Source organism: Montipora capricornis, chromosome 8 (assembly GCF_036669925.1).
Source record: "Montipora capricornis isolate CH-2021 chromosome 8, ASM3666992v2, whole genome shotgun sequence".
Taxonomy (NCBI): Eukaryota; Metazoa; Cnidaria; class Anthozoa; order Scleractinia; family Acroporidae; genus Montipora; species Montipora capricornis.
Genome location: NC_090890.1, coordinates 33311291 through 33328976, shown reverse-complemented (window position 1 = coordinate 33328976; position 17686 = coordinate 33311291). Strand labels below are relative to the sequence as shown.

General features: G+C 38.2%; 2 protein-coding genes across 5 annotated transcripts in view; one reads left to right on the top strand and one right to left on the bottom strand.

The window, feature by feature from the left end:
• The first annotated feature begins 82 nt into the window (after positions 1-82).
• Positions 83-17686, top strand: part of LOC138060125 (uncharacterized) — a 21921-nt gene continuing 4317 nt past the window's right edge. For 2 of the 4 annotated variants that reach the window (XM_068905842.1, XM_068905839.1), the window contains exons 1-14: positions 83-707; positions 814-1021; positions 3856-3868; positions 5119-5248; positions 6093-6189; positions 6984-7029; positions 7794-7930; positions 8996-9046; positions 9227-9329; positions 9960-10008; positions 11745-11840; positions 14108-14238; positions 14733-14923; positions 15184-15260. In XM_068905842.1, the coding sequence (XP_068761943.1) occupies positions 997-1021; positions 3856-3868; positions 5119-5248; positions 6093-6189; positions 6984-7029; positions 7794-7930; positions 8996-9046; positions 9227-9329; positions 9960-10008; positions 11745-11840; positions 14108-14238; positions 14733-14923; positions 15184-15260 (1146 nt within the window). In that variant the 5' untranslated portion in view covers positions 83-707; positions 814-996. Of the gene's footprint in view, positions 708-813; positions 1022-3855; positions 3869-5077; positions 5249-6092; positions 6190-6983; positions 7030-7793; positions 7931-8995; positions 9047-9226; positions 9330-9959; positions 10009-11744; positions 11841-14107; positions 14239-14732; positions 14924-15183; positions 15261-15445 lie in introns of those variants that run through there. The other 2 variants (XM_068905840.1, XM_068905841.1) reach the window with 2 other exon arrangements.
• LOC138060128 (uncharacterized) overlaps positions 16196-17686 on the bottom strand; it is a 5728-nt gene continuing 4237 nt past the window's right edge. The window contains exon 4 of the mRNA XM_068905843.1: positions 16196-17686. This exon is cut by the window's right edge and continues 53 nt beyond it. Coding sequence (XP_068761944.1) covers positions 16769-17686 — 918 coding nt within the window. The 3' untranslated portion in view covers positions 16196-16768.

Genomic DNA, 17686 nt, shown 5'->3' with positions numbered 1-17686 from the left:
AGTACAACGAGTGTGCGCATTGCACATTTGATGAGGATTTTGGGATTACATGCAATTTCCGGAGGAAGTTGTATGGTACCAATACAGGAATCTAGTAGATGTAGACAGTTCCGGATGGTCTAGAGGTCTTTTATTGGCAGCGTTTACACGAACGCGGTTTTATTTGTAACCGCATCGTTTTCGATGCGGTTACACCTTCTGTTTACACGACACCGATAGAGACTGTTGCTGAAACCGTGTCGATTTGAAACCCCTGCCAAAAGTGGAGCGTTTTCAAAACGATGCGGTTTCATCTGTCGTGTCGTGTAAACTGCGAAACCGCATCGATTTGAATACGGTTTACTATTTCGGCGCGAAATTTGCATTGTTCAATTCAAAATAGTGAATATAGCACGTAGTGCAGCGCTCGCTTATACCATCGCAACTTGAATTTTCTGGCGAAAACGGTTCGGTGTAAACACTACCAAACCGCATCGATTTTGACGCGGTTTCGAAGTCATGAAACCGTGTCGATGTGAAACCGCGTTCGTGTAAACGCTGTCATAGTCACAGTTCCAGCTGAGGCAGGGGTCGCGGTATCGTTTTCTTTTTAAGTAATCAAATTATGATGGCTTCGACCTTATTTTCGTAAGAACAGGACCTCTAACTTTGTTTTGGATGACCAGTCAGGTATGACATCGAGGAGAAGCCTTTATTTAAAAAACGAGGTGAGAAAGAATTGTGATGTATTATAATACATATAAAAGAGAAGACGAAGGAATCAGTTGACTTTTCGTTCGATATCTGGACCTCATTCACTCCTTTCCCACCCAGCCACCCCTGGGGAAGATGTCACTGTGCTCTCTGGTGGGGAGATAACGTGCCCTTTTGGTGGAGAAAACTGGCGGGAGATTTACTTGAGAGATTTACACGGTTTGCAACGCGATAATAGACCGGAAAACTTTGCGAAATAAGCCAACATTTCTTCCGGTCATTGACTTTTTACGACATTGGATAATGAACAGGCTGGACTTTTATGCAGGTAATTAAAGTGTTCACTCGGAGGTGTTCACTATTAAATTATAAAGCAGTTCGTTTTGTAAAAATTAGTGGCTATAGCCTCACTTACACTAGCAAGTTTTCCTTGACAAGTCCACTTGTCAAGGAAAACTTGTCGACTGTACACACTAGCAAGTTTTCCTTGACAAGTTTTTCCTTGACAAGTTTTCCTTGGTAGTGTAAATGAAAAATATGACAAGTTTCAGTCCTTGACAAGTGCACTTGACAAGTAATATCCTTGTCACATTTTCCTTGTTGTCCGTCTACACGAGCAAATTTCTGACTTGACAATTTTTCCTTGTCAAGGAAAAGCTAGCACGCCAGATTTTCCTTGAAAAGGAAAATTTGTCCACTATTCCCCATCTACACGAGCAATTTTTCCTTGTCAAGGAAAACTTGTCAAGGAAAAATTGCTCATGTAAATGGGGCTTATTCGTACAGGACCCGTACACCTACCAACCTTTGCTATTGACATACGGGAGCATGTCATCTTAGAATGATTTACAGGTTCTAACCATAACCTTGAACGACATAACCACTCAGTTATTGAAAGCTAACCGTTTAATAATAGGTGCTTAGACTTAACTACTGTTTATCAGCTTATCAGTGCTATTTGAAATGGGTGCTTGGACTTAAATGCAAGAAACACAAGCCAGGTCAGATGGCCGGTGACATCGAACGAAAGCGGTATTTCGTGAAATTAAACAAGCATCGATGCCGTTGTTTGATAGCTGAACTGTTAAGGACGAGGTAAGACGTTCCGAGTGTTATTGAACCTGAAATAATCATTCTTAGAAGACTCCCGTATGAATAGCAAATATAGGTCGGTCTACGGGTCCCGTACGAATAGCCACTCTGTTTGTAAAAATAGTATCTATGGAAGATGCCATTACATGCATGTAGGCTTATACAGTATGGGGCCCAGTTCTCGGCCACAAAAAATGTAAACTTGTATTTCTTACCTCAGAATAACCGTAAGGACTTGAAATTTCAAAGACAACTAGCTTCAGCATTCAGTTTACACATCTAAAGCTATCGAGTGCTCAACGCTGTTTTCTCCGGAGTAATAACAAAAATGGACGCTTCGTTCGTGGGCCCAGTTATCGGCGGGACACTGAAAAACGCAGACTGCAGACTGTGCAGACCGTCTGTAAAATTACTCTGAATTAGGCCTAAATAACACTCGGTTAGGCTAATTAGGCCTAAATAACATTCAGGTTAGCCTGTTTACGGTAAGCTCTTTATGCCAAGAATTGGCTCATTTGGGCCTCCCCACCGGATAAAATATAAACTTGAATTAGACCATGTAATTCGAGTAGCCGTAAACAAACATGTTTTGGTGGAAACCAAATTCACCTACCTTCATGTCACCTCGACTTGCTCACAGTATATAGTAGCTGTAAACTCAAAACTCGGCCAGACGAAAGACAAGGAATCAAGCTACCTTTGGAAGCAATTGCTTTTTATTCAGATTCATTTGTGGCACAAAAAATAAACGTTGAACTAAAAAGTGGCCAAGAACTGGGCCCCTTTAATACTGTTTTTTTCCATCAATGGAAAAAAATCATGATTCTGTGGTTGGCAAATTTGAATGTCAAAGACGCTTGAGATGATATTTTTGCAAAGGGAAAACATGTACTGATATTTTGAGCTTCATAGACCTAATTGGCTAACTCAGTATGGTTGTGGTCACTCTTGAGAGAAATGCAGTCTAACACTGGTGTTGACACTACTCTAATGTCAACTCTCTGGTGTTTTGAATCCATAGGCGAACACTGGACAATAGAACTTGATTTAACGTTAGTGTTAACTCCCTGAATGCGGCTGCAGCCAATGTTGTACCCATTAATTCAAACCCCACCATGTTAATTTTGCGCTGCCATTAATGTTTTCACGGTCTTCTCACTTCGGTTAGCCTGGGTAGCCTGGATAACCCAGCACAAAGTGCTTACATGGCTAAAAGGTAGCCTGCCTAGAAAGGTGCCCTGCTAAGGCTGGTTACCCTGTCTAGCATGAAAAGTTGGCTCTCCTAAGGTAGCTTCTTTAGCCGGGCAGGGCATCCTCCCTCCATGTACACAGGCTCTTAATATGCAACATGGAAGTTTTGGGCGTTCGAACTATAAAAATTGTATTTTGCACATATAATAATGTGCATTATGTTACAAGCTGAAACTTTAAGCTAGTGGGTAAATGATGTCACTTTTCCCTAGATCCAACCCTTTGAGGTGCAATCGGTCAGTTTTGAACGCGAGTAATAGCTGACCGTGAAATCCAAAACTTACAGTGAAAGTGTACAGCCTTTGGATAAAAATTTTTGCCAATCAGGTGTTGAGTAAACACACTTTCAAATTTTGAAGAAAAGGCATATGAAGGTAGGATGCTGGTCAGAAATTTGGAATTAAACCTCTGAAAGAGACCATATCCACGGCTAATATGGGCTATATGTGATGGAGCTAAATGAGACCAAAATCGGAAATTTACACCCCTAAGCGAGATGACGAGCATCCCTTCCCCCCATTCATATGCAAATGCCCCCTCCCCCTTCCCTGGGTTAGTAGCACTTTAAAGGTTTGGCCAATTTAATTTTTATCTGTAAGATCAGAGTCTTGTATCAAGAAATGGACTTTATGAAAAATGTAGCTATATTTCAGACCTAGATGTAAGGGGAGCTCTCTGAACCTTCCTGTGAATACCCTCACTTTGGTCCTAACCGCACAAGGGCTTTCTTTACCCCTGGGATCTTTCAGTGCCGTAGTAAACACAGCATTATACCTATCTTCTCTCTCCTTTTTTGCATGAACTGTGTTCTTTCCAAAGATGCTGTGAGTTGGTATGTATATTAAAGCTTGCTTGTTTGTTCAAGCAAATTATTTGACGGTGAGATCTGTTGGCAAGTCTTTGTGTGGATAGGTGAATGTCTGCCTGACATATGTTTGTTAATGCATGTCAGAACCAGATGAATGTCTCAGTGTCAGGTCCAATGCATGCTTGCACAGTCTGAACTTTAGCAAACTGAGTAACTCAGAAATAACTCTAAGCTGTAGTGTCAGTTGCATGCTGGTTTTTGCAGACAGAGAAAATCATAATACGTAAATTAAATACCCTCTGCAGGCATGGTCAACCAACTGACTCAAAAAGCCTTATAAATGCATGCCCACATCATTATGGTAATGTTTATTTGAACCTGACCAGTGACATTGGTGGAGGTTGGCTTCTCCTTTCTTGTTTTAAGTTAGTGTTCAGTAAGTAAAATCCCACTCTCAGGACTGAAGGGTTAAAGGGGACATTCATTTCTGAAGCAGATGCCATAAATTAGGGTTTTCAATAACTTTTGAAGTAGATGCCTGGGCTAATCAGTGTAAGCAGTGGTCACTCTGGTCTTTTACAAAGGTTTGAGTCAAAATCAAGGCAGAGTAGCTGGCGGTGAATAAGGCAAATTTCGAACAAACAGACGGTGGTAAAATGCCAGTGACCAGCTTGTTAATGAAACCCCTGATTAATGATTAAAATCGTCTGGCACTGGCCAGAGTCAAATCTATAAGGCCCTGTCCACATGTATCCAAATATTTTTGAATCCACAACTTTTTCCTTCCGGATACTCCTTCGATCCACACGTATTTGTGTAACCATGTGAATTCGCTGGCAAATTCAGAACGTTTTGAATACGCTCTCCAGAGAGGATGTTTTTGAAGCCAATGTGAATCCGGAACCATGTGGACACCAAATCCAGAATTTTTTTTTTTTCCCAGATGACGTAACAAGACTGAGCCCAGTTCCTTACCATGAAATCAATTCTCAAGATGGCTACCGAAGACTTCATGGTACATGCTCTGTTACCTCTGTTTCCTTGAGAAGTCTTGAGTATTAGAGTGAATCCGGATACGTGTGGACGGGCAAATTTGATTTTAATAAGCTACCGGTTTGTGTGGATGGAAATAATTTTGAATCCGGAAAGAAAAAGTTGCGGATTAAAAAATATCTGGATATGTATGGACGGGGCTTACATGTAAGTTTCACTCTCAGGATTGAAAGGGTTAAAGCATCTACATGTACAATGAAATTCCAAGGACTTTTTTGCAGGCTTGAGGAAGCTGTTTCTGAGGGCAAGAAAACAGACAATGTTGATATAAATGTGATAATTGCAAACTGTAAAAACACTGTCTACTGTGTCCAGACCCTTCTCCTTATAGAAAAAGACTCACTCAAGTTGGTAAGAACTGTAGACACCTGACACTTTTAGACACCTGACAAATTTTTCAACAGAATTCGAACACATGACCTCTGTGATGCCAGTGCAATTTTCTACCAACTGAGCTATGAAGCCACTCAGTTGGGAGCAGGTCAATTTGTTCGGCTAATTTTTTCCCCTCGAGGACACTGCCTCCTCGAGGAGGCAGTGTGGCCCAGTGGTTAGGGCACTTGCATTGAGATCCGGAGATCCTGGGTTCAAGATCCACTCTGACCACTCGTTGAATTTGATCCTGGTTGTCCCCGGTTCAACTTCCCAGCTGCACTTGTAAATAGCCAACTGGTTTGCCTCCGGCCAGTCCAGGGATTCTTAACAGTTGTTGTTGTTCTGTTCCGTCCTTTCGTTGAGTTTCATTGGCCCTGAAAAGCCCCTATAGATGGGGAGCGGTCAATTAAGTATGTATTTTTGTATGTACTGTTCTTGACAAAATAAGTAAATTAAAAACAGATACCAATGTAGGTACTTGTTGTAGGAAGGAAAATACAGCTTTCCCTTTAATTTATGATTATCTGTAAAATGCAAAACAAGAAAATCACCTGAATATATCATTAACCCATTGACACCCAAAATGCCCTAGGATGATGCCCCCAGTTAACGAGTAAAATCGTCAGGTGTTAGACAGAGTAAAATCTGCAGTCTCACTCCCAGGGGTCATTGGGTTAAAAATAAAAGGAATAATATTCAAGATTCTCAAAATAAAGAAAACCTATGGTATAATATTATTTATTTTTTATCAATAAATAGGCCCAAAATAAAGAGTCAATCGGTCAAATATGCATAATAGTATTGATTCATTTTTTTCCAGAAAGCCCTTAATGAATTATCTACTTCTCTGGAAAGCTATCTTGATGCTTTTTATAACAAGAAAAGGCAGCTTGATGGAATAAAGGCAACTGTACATGGTATAGTATTCAAGTACTCCTTGAAGCCCTTGACATGTAGAGTTTGGATAGCACACAGGTGCCCCTTATCTGCATCTACAGCAACTCTAGGTCTTACCTTCTGTTGAACTCTTCAGACTTCCTTTGTACTTCATATTTTGAGATATGCATAACCACGCCATGATAAAGGTTAATTTTTAATGGTTGTTGTGATTTTTACAGTATCCGTTTTTTTTGTTATTACCATACAATTTTGATTTGTCTGATTAGACTTCTTTATACATGTAACTCATCAATGCAGTTGAGCATGGGGAAGGTGCCGAGGGTGCCTGGTCCCACAACCTGTTGCAGTAACCAAGATAAGCCTGTGAGTGAACCTCACCCAGGCGGTCCATCACAGTGCTAACCATTGGAAAGATAAATTATTAATATACTTATGCTATGCTTACCACCTGGATGGTCGCAGAAAATTACAAGACCCTCTGCAAACCGACACAACTCAAACAAGTGAAATATGCTGACGTGTGCAAGAGAGCCGTAAAAACCCATACACCCCCACAAGGACCCTGTGACTATCCCCAATAGTCTGAAGGGGAAACCACTGGCCCACACCAGCTTGAGTTTAACCTAATATAGGGCTTATGAATGAATAATGTATGACCTAATAACTGACATTTTTAGCACTAAACAGAGATAATAATAATAATAATAATAATAATAATAATAATAATAATAATAATAATAATAATAATAATTTATTGACTGTTATGTATTTTGACATGTAAAGAAGTGAATCATATTTGTTAACCTTACAGGAATTGATTCAGTTGTTAGTGGCAACGAAGACAATCAGTCCAAGAGGTAAAAATTCCCAGGCTACAGAAAAATTGAAATTAATTTTTTATTTGTTTGGGCCTGTGTATGCTCATATATATATATATATACCCATATGGAATGGATTGGAAAACTTTATTTGTACATGGTCAGATTACAAATGGGTATACATATATGGGTGGTATACAGGGGTATACATGGGTTTATATCGGTATACAAGGGTATACAGGTTTGTATGAATATTTGTCTAAATACACAAAAAAACAAATACACTACAATAAGGGACACATGAAATACTGACGAAATTTCAAGATGGCGGCCAATTAGTGAACTGCATTGAACAGTAACAATCGGAGAGCTGCATGGACAGCTCAAAGTAAATAAAGGTAATGTGCATCTAAATGCCTCACCATGTTGATAAAGTATTTAATTTGACCAATAAATGATTTTTAGGGGTACTCCATTAATTTTAGGTACTTCATAGGGTACTCCATGGAGTAGGGCTCTGCGTTTTTTGTCCTCTCCCCCATCAAACTGCTATAAATATGTTCTCTATAAAATATGCCAAAATGTTATCTTCGTCAAATTATCATTATTCAAAATGGTTGATAGCAATGTGTGACAGTTCCTTGTATTTAACTCTATTGTTTTTAAGTTAACCTCTTCAAGATATCCAACCACTCAAAAGCCTTTGATTCAAAATATAATGCATGTTATGGTCACGCCTGCAACTGTTACTACATGTGTCCATTTAAAGGGGTTTTGATTGTTTTGTTTATTGCTTTCTTTAGACGAAAGATTGCGATTGAGGATACGATTGTAGAAAAAGGAAGTGTAAAATTTTGCAATGTTGTGGGTCTCACAAATGCAAAGCAGGCATTGAAAGAAGCAATTATTATGCCTTTGCAATATCCACATTTGTTCACAGGTAATATTCTTTCCAAAGGTAATATTTTTAATGATGAAGAACATTTGTTGAAAGTGACATACCAAAGACTGAAGTAATAATTTTTTTAATATCGGACAATTACTGGTGAATTCCTACCAATTTCATACAGATTCTTGCAATGCAGATGTCATATTTTTCCTGCAAGGGTAAACACGTGGTTACCAAGGCACAGGTTTTATTAGAAGCCGGTCACCGGCGGAATACCGCCGTCTGTTTGTCAGAAATTTGTCTCTCACCACCGGCTACTCTGCCTTGATTTTCACTCAAACCCTTGTAAAAGATGAGAGTGACCTCCGCTTACATTGATTACCACAGTCACTACTGCAAAAGTTATTGAAAGCCCTGCCAAGGCAGTTTTCCGAACAATGGCAGAAAGCGAGGAAAGTTTGTCTTTGGTTGACAAAAATTAATGTTTGTGAAGTGTCGTTTAGAGGTGAATTGGAGACATTTAATGATTGGACTAAGAAGACAATAAAACAATTATTGATTCTTTATAGACACCTGAAAAATTCAGGTGACTTAAACGGGATTCAAACCTATGATCTTTGTGATGTCAGTGCAGTGCTCTAACTAACTGAGCTAATATTGAAGCTACTCTACTTGGGAGCAGGCCAATTTGTTGTCCTGAATATTTGTGAAGTGTCTGATACTTGTCCTTCTTCTGTCGTGAATAGTGAAAAGCAGGCTTAATAGTAGCTTTGGCTAATGAACTGGAAAAATCCATCTATTTTATGATTATTTTAATTAACAAAAATAATGTCTACTTTGTTTAATTCTTAATTATTAAATTTAAAGCTATTAAGTGCAATGAAAGAAGGCTCAACAAATTTGGGGTTGTAATAGTATTCCAACCCATGACATCTGAGTGTTGATAATTTCATACATCAAGAGAAATAAATGATGTTTCATTTTCGGATTGTTTTGATAAAGTTGTGAGTAAAGGGAACAATGACTCGGGCTCTTAAATTAAAATGTAATAAAGGGGATGTTAATGTCATTTGGAGTTAAAAGTTTAATTTTGCTCTTTTACTTTCTTTGTAACAGGAAGTCGGCAACCTTGGCGCAGGATACTCTTGTATGGACCACCAGGCACAGGTAGTTTTATAAGAAAACTTTATATTTCGGTAGTTTCCAAGTTTAATTTCTGGGAAAAAAAGCTTCCTTTCTTTCCCATTCCCCATTGCAGTCTGACAAGGCCAACAGTTTTTTTTGTAGATTATCAGTAAGTGCTTAAAAATCATGCTGTAGTGATTCTATCAAGTTCTTGCCTCACAGGGAAGACAAGACTTGCACAAGCAGTGGCATCAGAAATTGACTCAATCTTTTACAGTGTATCCAGTTCTGATCTAGTCTCCAGCTGGGTGGGAGAAAGTGAAAAGTATGTACCATGAGTATCGGTAATTTGCAAATTAAAAATACCGGTAGCCTGGTAATAAGTGTTGGTCATTAGACATGTGTATTGTGAGACCAATTAAAAGTCAAAATTGTCTGGATGACCAGGTAACTCTTCTGTTTGCACAGATGATTGATATTGGAACATCAAATTGTCTGTACTTTTGGTTCAGCTCATTCAGTCATAACCACATGGCAATAATAATTATTAGTCATCAGAAATTTTGCTCGCCACTTTGTGCCTTTGCTTCCTTTCCTCCCCCCCCCCCCCCCCCCCTTCAACCTTCCCTCCCTACTTCCAGGCTCTGATGCCTGGGTTGTGCATTGCTGGCCATGGGAGCATTACTCGGTGGAGGGGCTGCCCTCCAGTGGAAGCCACTGGACATATCCCACGCAGGCACCAAATATACAGACCACTAAGTCTTTAAGATTTGCTTTAATTTAGCTAACAATGTTAATTTGAGGTGGATTTATTTAATATGTTACCAAAACATTAAAATATTTTATGGTCAGTATGATAACAAAACATTAAATTAATGTTTTGAATTCTTGTAATGGGTTTTGGTTGAAGAATGTGGGTAACAGTGATCATTTTCTACCTGGCTGCAAACTTTAGGCTTATCAAGGAGCTTTTCCAGAATGCAAGAAAACAAAAAGGCCAGTCGGTGAGGATCATCAAGTTTTGCTGGAAAAGGCTAAGGGCACTAAAGTTTTTAGTAGAATATTTACTTAAAACATCTATAGATGGGATAGCTGTTATCTTCAAGAAGATTAATATTTGTCAATTCACTTAAGTGGCTTCATGATGTTCAATTTTGGAGTTATCAACAATTTGGGTGATTGCATTGTGTATAATAAAATTGCTTATTTCCTGAACAATAGACATTGTGAGCTAAACAGCAACTCACATAAGAAGCAGCTTTGCATTAAGTGAAGGCTTTTTTTTTTCAACTTAAAGAATCAGAAAAGTGTGAAGTAATGATCAAGTAAAAATGGAAAATGTCTTTGTCTATTGTAAAGATCACATCGCTATCCTGATTCTCTCACCTTTGATTGCTATTAGTAGACTAGTTGCTGACCTTACTGACCCTTTGACCTTGAATAGACTAGTAGTAACTTAACCAAATAACTCTTTCTTCAAACTGTTTAACCCATTGACTCCGGGAGGTTCCCCACTGACGAGTAAAATCGTCTGGTGTTAGACAGAGTAAAATACTTAGTCTGTCGTTTGGTGTGTTAGAGGTTAATGGGGACATAGTTTTTCAGTGAGTGATTACGTTAAAAAATAAGGTGAGTTCGTCCCCTCCTAACCTTGCACAATAATAATTATAATTATTGAGGTGACAATATCATATTTATAATTCTAGGGACACCAATATTTTATTCTTTTCAGCTTCCAAAGTGCGCAATGAATATTAGACGTTAAATTTCATTTCATCATCAGGGATCAGGGTCTTCTTTTTCTAAAGAAGCTCAGCTTTGAAATTCACAACTTTACAAGTGTTTCAAGTTTTGAAAATAATTTCAGACTGGAGAAATATCTACTCTGACCCTTAACTCACTGATATTTTTCTCTTATTCCTATTCATTTGTTTGTTTATTGTTTAATCTTTCTTGTTGCCAATATCATTTTGCATTTCTTACCACTGTTGTACAAGTTTGCAACCTAATCTTGCATAATTTTTATCATATACTATCAATGAGGAAGCCCAAGTTGAATACTGTAAGTTGTGGTGTTTCGGGGTCAGTTGACCTTACCATTTCTTTGAGTAATTTCATATGTTGTAGCTGCTTCAAATCGCAATGGCAAATAAGAGTAAAAAGAAAACAAAGCAATCAATAACCTTTAATAATAGAATACTTATTTTATAAAATGTATTAAGTAAATGAAGTAATAAGGAGCAGTCGTGGCTCAGATGGTTAATGCGCAGCTTTCGAAGCGAGAGGTCCCCGGTTCGATCCTCGGTGACTTCAAAGTCTGTTTCAACTTTCCTCTGTTCCGTGTAGCTATAGCTTTAAATATCCGTAAAACGGAGCACTGACAGAGGGAGGGGGGGGTAAAGGGCGCACTGTCAGCTTCCATTGATACCGGCCTGAAGGAACTACCGACGTTAAATAAAGTGACTTTACCTTTACCTTTAATATTATTAATTTAATTTGTCAAAATAATATAAACCTATTTCGTGTTAAATTATGGTGGCCATTAATTTTCTTCTGCTTTGATGCTAATAAGCCTTTCTAACCTCGCAATGACAAGCAAATTTCATATTAATTTTTGTTTCAAAATGAGGGCAGTAGGTAATGCAGAATGGCAATATGGTCGCCATTTATGAATTTCAAAGTGGTCTATTCTATAATATCATGTGACATTTTTAAAATTCAATTCATTAATTCTTTACAGGTAATATTTATTGATGAGATTGACAGTATCTGCAGAAGAAGGAGCATACAGGAGGAAGAGTATACAAGAAGAATCAAAACGGAGTTGCTTAAACAGGTTAGTTTAAAGCTGAAGCAATGATAATGTCAATTTTGTGGATGTGATAAAGGGGTTAGCAATAACATTAATGATTATAGAATTTTTTTTACAATGTTTTAACCTGTTGACTCCTAGGTGTGAGTCTAGATTTTACTCTGTCTAACCCAGCCAATTATGGGCAGCACTAAAAAATAGAATTTTTTCTGACGCTGATGGGGACAAACCTAGCTGATACCAGATTCTTACTCTTGGGTAATGGACTCTCACTAGAGCATAATCAAAGGAAGGCAAGACAGTTAAACACAACTTTTCTTATTCAAACATTATTACTTTTACATAAACTTGACCGTGTACAATGATCAAATGTTGATTATGATCATTTATTTATGGGATTTCTAATTAGAAGACATGATGATAATCAAGATGCACTAGAAACCAGGCCTCGATTTTGCAAAAGGTGGAGTACACTATCCTCCAGATAAATCACCATCTAGTGGATAAACAGTTGCAAAACAAATTGAGTTATCCAGTGGATAGGTTTGTTGTAATCCTCACGAATTGTGGACAATTCTGGTTTCTGGATTCAGGATTCTGGTCTTTAGTGATGCCTGCCGTTTATTACTTGTCAATTGAGGGGGGGGGCAGTTCAGGAGTGGGTTAAGGCGCTCTTAACAAGTAATCATTTATGTCATTTATGTGGTACACTTTTTCATTAGCCGCACATGTGCTGTTTTTGCTCAATTCCCTTTCTTTGCCAGTCACAGAATACGATTACTGACTAAAGATAACATAGTACAGCTATGCAGGTTACAGGGTGTGCTTGAAAGTAGCAAGCTTGTGGTACATATAGCTCGGGGAAATCCCCTGCCCCTACGCCCGGCGGCTCTTACTGACAGCCCTGGAGTAAATACTGTGCGTTGTGTTTACATTATCTTCCCTTTAAAACAGTTTATAAAAATATATTTATGTGGGAAAATATTAATACTCTGATGATCTATTATTCATTGATACTGTAATATATTCTCTGGAAACCGTTTTTGTGGTAATTGTATAGTTTCTGTTGCAATTAATATAATACAAATTGCAAATTAAGGTTCATTCTCATAGTTACTTTGATGATTGCAGATGCCAGCTCTCTGTATTTAGTTGCTGTTGTTGTTGATTTCTATCTCATTAATTTACAGTAACTACAGGGTTCGTACACGTCTTGAAAACCCTTGAAAACCCTTGAATTTTGAGAGTGCATTTTCAAGGCGTTACGGAAAATGAGGAAGAACTGTACTGTCAGACCATTTCTATGGGTAAATTCATCGATGTAAATAAAAAGAGGTCCTTGAAATTTCAAAATTTGGCCCTTGAAAGTCCTTGAAAAGTCCTTGAATTTTTGGTCTGAAAAAGTGTACAAACCCTGTAACTACCTGTAAATTAAATACACCTTATTGAAAGGTTTAATACTGCCAATACCTTTAAGGTTGGACGGGGGCCTCAGTGCCTCAGGCATAGCAAGGAGGTATCTGTGGCAACCCTGCAAGCAGGAACCACCTCTGCATGCAGCCGTCAACTGGCACCGTCACACTGAAAGAATAGACCATTTCCGAGTTCATGACTCTTCAATGCGAGTCTATTAGTGCAAAGATTTTGTGATGGTAATAAGTTCTACTTCACATACTTATAGAAAACTAATTTACATAAGAAACACTTCACACTTAGACTCGCTTTGAAGAGGAGGCAGACATGAACTCGGAAATGGCCTATTCAGTGGAAATAGTCACCTGACCCCATACTTACAATGCCCAGAAGGGGACGGACAGGCTGGGAGCCAGAATCCATAAAGATCCACTAAAGCAACAGATCCTCAACGATCAGCTCAAAAATGCTGGCATGAAATGCCACATAAGTCACGAGATAAGCAAAAGGCCCCTGCAGTCACCACACAGGTCACGTACGCTTGAGGGGGAGACCACTGACCGCATTGGCTTGCAATTTAACCACATATATGTGCTGACATTTGCTTGTTGCTCATACTTTTCCTTGCCTTGACCACATCATTCAAATGTCCTTTATTTGATCAAGTTAGTTAAATGAAGTGATGAGTGATGAGCTAAATTCTCAGGCTTTACATCATGTTCAAAGAAAAATTTTTGTTCCGTCCACATTTGCTTATATGACTGTGCTTTCCTTTCTTATCTCACAGTTAAAATCAGGACTTTTGTTCCACTTTTTCTAATGTTCTTCTAAAGTTGATGGTTGAAGATTGCAAACATGCATAAAATTATTTGTTTCAGATGGAAGGAGCTGATCACAATTCATCGTATCAACATTTTATTCTTTTATGTGCAACCAATTGCCCCTGGGAACTAGACACAGCTTTTCTGAGAAGGTTTCAAAAACGAATTTACGTTCCTCTTCCTGAAGAGTAAGTTAAACTGAGAGTAAAAAGAAAAGGTGTCACGTAAGTTCTAAGATACACTGTAAAATTATTAATAATAATATGATTTTTAGCATGTTTTAAAATTTAATCCATGCATTCGAAAGTGACTTTTCATTTAAGGATGATTGAATTTTCAAAAGTTCACAGGTCTAGACTCTGACATGAAATCCCATTGCATGGAAGTGTTCTTTATCTGATTTTCCAAACTACTTTGCAGTGCAAATTAGATGCAAAAGTCCTTCTACAAAAAATACATAGATAGTTGGAGGTAAAATCAGAAATGACCCATGGTTCCGACTTACATGTACCTGGTTCTTGGTTTAATTAATGGTGGTTTTGTCAACAATATGTTTCTTGTGCAGTATGGAAAAAATTGTCAGTTGAAAATGATAAATTGTTTGTTATTATTCACTGAAAGGTTTGATCATAGCAACAAAATATTTTAGTTCCTCACCAATTTCAAGAATTTTCTTAAACAGAGAAGCAAGAATAAAACTGATTGAGATGCACCTAGCAGGCACACCATCATCACTGTCAACTGAAGACTGGTGTTTACTGGGTCAAAAAACAAAGGGATTGTCTGGTAGTGATTTGTCGAACTGTACATCTGATGCTATGTTTGAACCAATGCGTGAATTGGAGGCCAACACCTACTGGAAAGTCAACCTGGGTATGAAGAATTGAGGAATTTAAAGCTCTATCTGGGAAAGGAAATGATAGGCATTTCTGACTTTTAGAAAAAATTAATTGATGAGCCAATTGACATTCTGATGAAAATATAAAACAAAAGAATGGAATTGGGTCAAAACACAAATTACATAAAGGGTTGTAAGTTAACTTATGCCTGTAATGTACTCTGTAATGTTGACTCATTTTTCTTCTTTAATAATCTTGCTCAAGATTTGTCATTTTTTCCAATCATGTTTTCAGAATTATTCTATTGTCCTTGTTCAGAAACTGAGAGGGATTGTATACATTCATCTTTGAGAGACCTTCCATCAGAAAAGGTAAAATTTCGCTGACTGTCAATAGAAAAACTTTAGTGATACTGTACTAGCTACACAAGCAATGGTTTGATACTAACGCTGTCCCCCAATAGATCTTCCCTGGCTTACAAGCACAACTGCCTGCTTTTCTCAGACCTCCTATGCTATGTGGCTATAATAATGCATTTATGTGACTTCTTTGGCAGATTCAACCCCGCCCTGTGACTGTAAAAGATTTCCTTAACATTTTGTCACGCAACACACGCACAGTAACAGAGAAAGATGTTGAAAGATTTGAACAGTTTACAATGAACCTGGGATACAAAGGATAACCAACAGTTGGATCGGAATCTCTTATCCTAAATGGTTAACAGAGTCTTAAGGAAAATGAACTACCAGTATTTTAAATTTAAACCGGAGAAAATCTTCAACATACTCAAACAAATAAAGGCAGCCAGGAAAAGTCACGTAACATAACATTGAATACAACTAGTCATTTTTCACTTTGTAATTTGTGAACATTTACTGTCTGATTAGCTCCTAGTCAACTGTCAGTTTCCTGTTTTCATCAGAGAGCAGGTTTAAGCACCCTCACTCAGATCCGATCTCCACTTACATGCTGTTCCATGATGCATTGTTGTTTATATAGTAGTTGGTTACTTCATTAAACTTTATTCCTTCTTTGGGTAGCAGGGATGGCGCAGTGGTGAGAGCACTCGCCTCCCACCAATGTGGCCCAGGTATGATTCCCGTTCCCAGCGTAATAATGTGGGTTGAGTTTGTAGTTGGTTCTCTCCTTTCTCCGAGAGGTTTTTCTCCGGGTACTACGGTTTTCCCCTTCAGAAAAACCAACACTGCCAAATTTCAGTTCAATCCGGAATGCATGCACACATGTTGAATGAGCTCCTGAGCGTTCTGAAGTTATGTGGGTAAATAAATTACACTTTACAAAATCATTGCCAGACAAAAGACATAATGTAATAAAAGCAAGCAGTTAACTGAAGATTAACATCTTGTGTCACTTAATTTTCAATATTGTGTTTAAGCTCACTTTAGAAAATAATCAAGTGATGCACCTTTTAAAATAAAGAGGGTCACAATTTGTGTCTAAAATTGTTATTATAATGCCAAACCAGACATAACCACTCTCCAGCTAAACAAAGACATTAGTAATCAGAATTTGGACTATTATTTGACTGTGTAGTCATGAAAATGTGTACATTCTTATCAATCAAAAAGTTACTCGTGCCATTGCTTGCAACACTCGAATGACAGAACAAATCTTTGCTCCGTTGAACCACTTACTAACGATACTTCAAATTCAATTTAATTTTTGCACCTGTATCATAAAGCACCTTTATCAAAGTTCTTCCAACTGAAATACCTGGTAAATAAAATAATGATTATTTTCCTGACATCAGATCAATGATAAAGATTCAGATTCCCACATTATATTAGAAGCCTTTTGGTTCAAATGCTCAAGAACTAAGTGCAACTGCCTGTTAAAAACAAAGCATTCGACAATGTCCTCATTCTGGAAGACTCTTTTGCAGATCACTAGTCTCCTTTTCAGAAATGTGTGATCCATCCACTTGTCCAGTTTCTTCAGGATCTTCACTTTGTTCAGAGGGCTGTTTAGCATGAAACTGTTCTCTTCTTTGATGTGCCGGTGTTACTTGCTCCTGTTGAGGAAATGTGTTATTGTACATTCCAGGGTATGAGGTCTCTTGGTGAGGATGACTATAAGAAACGTTTTGAAACCTTTGACATGTTGGTTGAGGTTGTGAGAAGAACTGACCCACTCCTGTATTGACTGGCATTGGTTGATGACCAAACGGTGCCATTGGCATTGAAATTCCTGGATACTGTGGAACCAGAGGGCCAAATGGTGACATCATGCCACTGGTTGAACTGTTCATGTTATATGGCAAATTTGGTGGCATTCCAAAGTTATTTGGCATAACAACAGCACCAACCTGATTTGCCATGACAATATGCCCAGAGTTAGCATGACCCCTAAACTGTGGAGAAGGCACTCCTTGTCCATAACAATGTTGTTGATCAACTCTACTTCTGGTAAATTCAATTTCATAAACCTTTCCCGAATCCCCTGGTATGACAGTGATAATAAATTGTAGTTGTCCAATTTCAAGTCTGTCATTGTTTTTGAGTGCTGTGGCCCCACCTTGCAGCCATAGTGGGCTTCCATTGATTAACACTGGCTTGCTGGTGCTTACTGTTTGAATAAAAAACACATTTTCACCAGTAACTGTGTTTGTCTGCGTAAAGAGTTTCATGTGTTCCCTTGAAGCTTCGTCATCATTTAAGAACACTGTTGCCTTTGTACCCCGCCCAAACAAAACTTGACTGCCCACTGGTTGATGCAGAGGCTCAGTAGGAATTCCTTTTAGAAGAGCAGTTTTATTTGGTGCAGGTTCAACTACACA